General features: G+C 38.4%; 1 protein-coding gene across 2 annotated transcripts in view; it reads left to right on the top strand.

Annotated features, from left to right (window-relative positions):
* The first annotated feature begins 1,379 nt into the window (after window positions 1-1,379).
* The window catches only part of LOC110466578 (C-type lectin domain family 4 member F-like), a 28,513-nt gene continuing 27,093 nt past the window's right edge, over window positions 1,380-2,799 (top strand). For both annotated transcript variants that reach the window (XM_021523161.1, XM_021523163.1), the window contains exon 1: window positions 1,380-1,518. In XM_021523161.1, coding sequence (XP_021378836.1) covers window positions 1,452-1,518 — 67 coding nt within the window. In that variant the 5' untranslated portion in view covers window positions 1,380-1,451. The remainder of the gene's footprint in view (window positions 1,519-2,799) is intronic.

Raw genomic sequence — 2,799 nt, forward strand, 5'->3', positions numbered from 1 at the left:
CAGACAACAGTAGGAACTAAGAAGACACTGTTACAGACAACAGTAGGGACTAAGGAGACACTGATAAAGGCAACAGTAGGAACTAAGGAGACACTGATAGAGTCAACAGTAGGAACTAAGGAGACACTGATACAGACACCGTAGGAACTAAGGAGACACTGATACAGTCAACAGTAGGAACTAAGGAGACACTGATACATACAGCAGTAGGAACTAAGGATACACTGATACAGACAACAGTATGAACTAAGGAGACACTGATACAGACAACAGGAGGAACTAAGGATACACTGATACCGGACAGTAGGAACTAAGGGGATCCTGATACAAACAACAGTAGGAACTAAGAGACACTGATACAGACAACAGTAGGAACTAAGAGACACTGATACAGACAACAGTAGTAGGAACTTAGGAGACACTGATACAGACAACAGTAGGAACTAAGAAGACACTGATACAGACAACAGTAGGAACTAAGGAGACACTGATACAGACAACAGTAGGAACTAAGAGACACTGATACAGACAACAGTATGAACTAAGGAGACACTGATACATACAAACAACAGTAGGAACTAAGGAGACACTGATACAGACAACAGTAGGAACTAAGAGACACTGATACAGACAACAGTATGAACTAAGGAGACACTGATACATACAAACAACAGTAGGAACTAAGGAGACACTGATACAGACAACAGTAGGAACTAAGGAGACACTGATATCGGACAGTAGGAACTAAGGAGACACTGGTACAGGAATAATTCGTGAGCCGAATTACACTGCAGTAAATCACTACTTGCCACGACTTTAACATACAATATGCTAGTGTATCTAAGGTAATGCTGGTCTACACCAACTAAAACAAATGGAAGAAAAGTAAATAGCTCATTGAAAAATAATAAAGCTTTATTTAAATATAGTTATATAGTTATATAAATATAGTAATATGTGTCTCTCGCCGTCTCATAATATCACAAATAATTGTGTAATCTGGGGCATATATTTATTTCTAATGAACTACAGACGAAACAAGTGAACAAAACGGAAAACAGAGGGTTATAATTTCTCACTAAATAGTAAACTAATAACCAGTATATGTCACATATCTACTTTCAAGCTGTACGTACTTAACAGCCCCGGACATCATGTTTTATATGAAAAAGTGAATGCAGGTTTGATGTCTCAGTAAAATGTGCGTACAACAACAGGACTTATCCCTTTCCACTAGTATGACAATACACATTACGTCTGCTCCCCATGAAATCCTATGTAAGTATGATTAATACGACATTTCAAATGCGATTATAAGGCATTATAGAGTGAAAACAGACTAACACAATGCAACGTTATTGATCTGCATAGAACGCTGCAAGAATGCTTAGATAGTAATACACCATTGAACCTTACATACATGCGTAAGTGTAACGAGGAAGGGCCACAGCATGACATTCAAAAACATATTGTATGTTTTCTGTATATTATCACTAACATTTGGAATACCGTCGGGAGGTGAGTATTGTTTTCATTTTAAGTTAATACGGTACTGACTGTGATTGAATGCGAAAACGAATCATTAGATAAATTTACCATCAGGTCATTCCATCTGCACGTACTTACTGCAGCGGAAATTATATCATTTGTGTGGGACTGACTCTGATCCTAAAGTACTCATTTAAGAACAGCAATACGGTTTTATTTGTTTTGTTTGTATTTATATTGAACAGATCGTCGTACGCATTGATATGCAGAGAAAGTGTTTTACTCTTGCCCACACAACTCCAACAACCAATGTGGGGTATAAACTGGTCTGGGATGGATGTTGTGGTATCTGTGCTGTAGCATATGTAACATATTGAATGAAGTTGCTAAGTGTTTAAATTAAATCAGTTGTTGATTTTCTAGATATAGCAACAGTGACCTTGGCCTGACCTTGGAACCCTGAAACACAAGGGTATACCCATATTTGACTATTTATAAAGTTTGACCAAAATCTGTGAAAAAATTAAGTTGCTAAGTGTTTAAATTGAATCAGTTGATGATTTTCTATATGTACATTTAGCAAGTATGACCTTTGATCCCTGAAATACAACGATTTATGAAGTATACTCATACTTAAAACTGTCAAAGAATGAAGTTGCTAAGTGTATAAATTGAATCCAGACAGGACATGACTTGACGGGATGATTTAGCAAAGTAACCTTGGCCTTGGATCCCTGAAACACAAAGATACCCGAAGTATACCCATACTTGACCTTTGTACAAAGTTTGACCAAAATCTGTCAATGAATGAAGTTGCTAAGTGTTTACATTGAATCGGGATGCGATGCAACCGGACGGACCAGGACACCAGACGCCGCACCAGGGCAAAAGTTCACTTCTCCTTGGCAGGTGAGCTAAAAACAGATAGAAGGACAGACAGACGTAAAATCTGATTGGAGAATCCCCCTTTGGGACCCCACTCCTCCCCCTAGGGAGCCAGAGTATTATGAGAGAGACCCTCTGTTAAACAGCATTCTGTCTTCTTAACCAAGTAATGCTCCAGACCATTGGTTTGAAAACATCATCAAGCCATACAGAAGGACTTCAAAGGATGTACTGAATCAGGTGACTTATGTCCTCGCAACAGCCAGGATCATACGAGGACGGGTGTCACCTATAGAAGAAAACTGCAATTTGAAGGAAGTGCATGTGTTGACGGAAAAAATACAGTTACTTATAAGAATTTCCTATGTGCAAAGGGCTATAACTCCAGAAAAAATAGAACATGGACACTGGATTCTAACTCAAACT

The sequence above is a fragment of the Mizuhopecten yessoensis genome, unplaced genomic scaffold (assembly GCF_002113885.1).
Source record: "Mizuhopecten yessoensis strain PY_sf001 unplaced genomic scaffold, ASM211388v2 scaffold11137, whole genome shotgun sequence".
Classification (NCBI taxonomy): domain Eukaryota; kingdom Metazoa; phylum Mollusca; class Bivalvia; order Pectinida; family Pectinidae; genus Mizuhopecten; species Mizuhopecten yessoensis.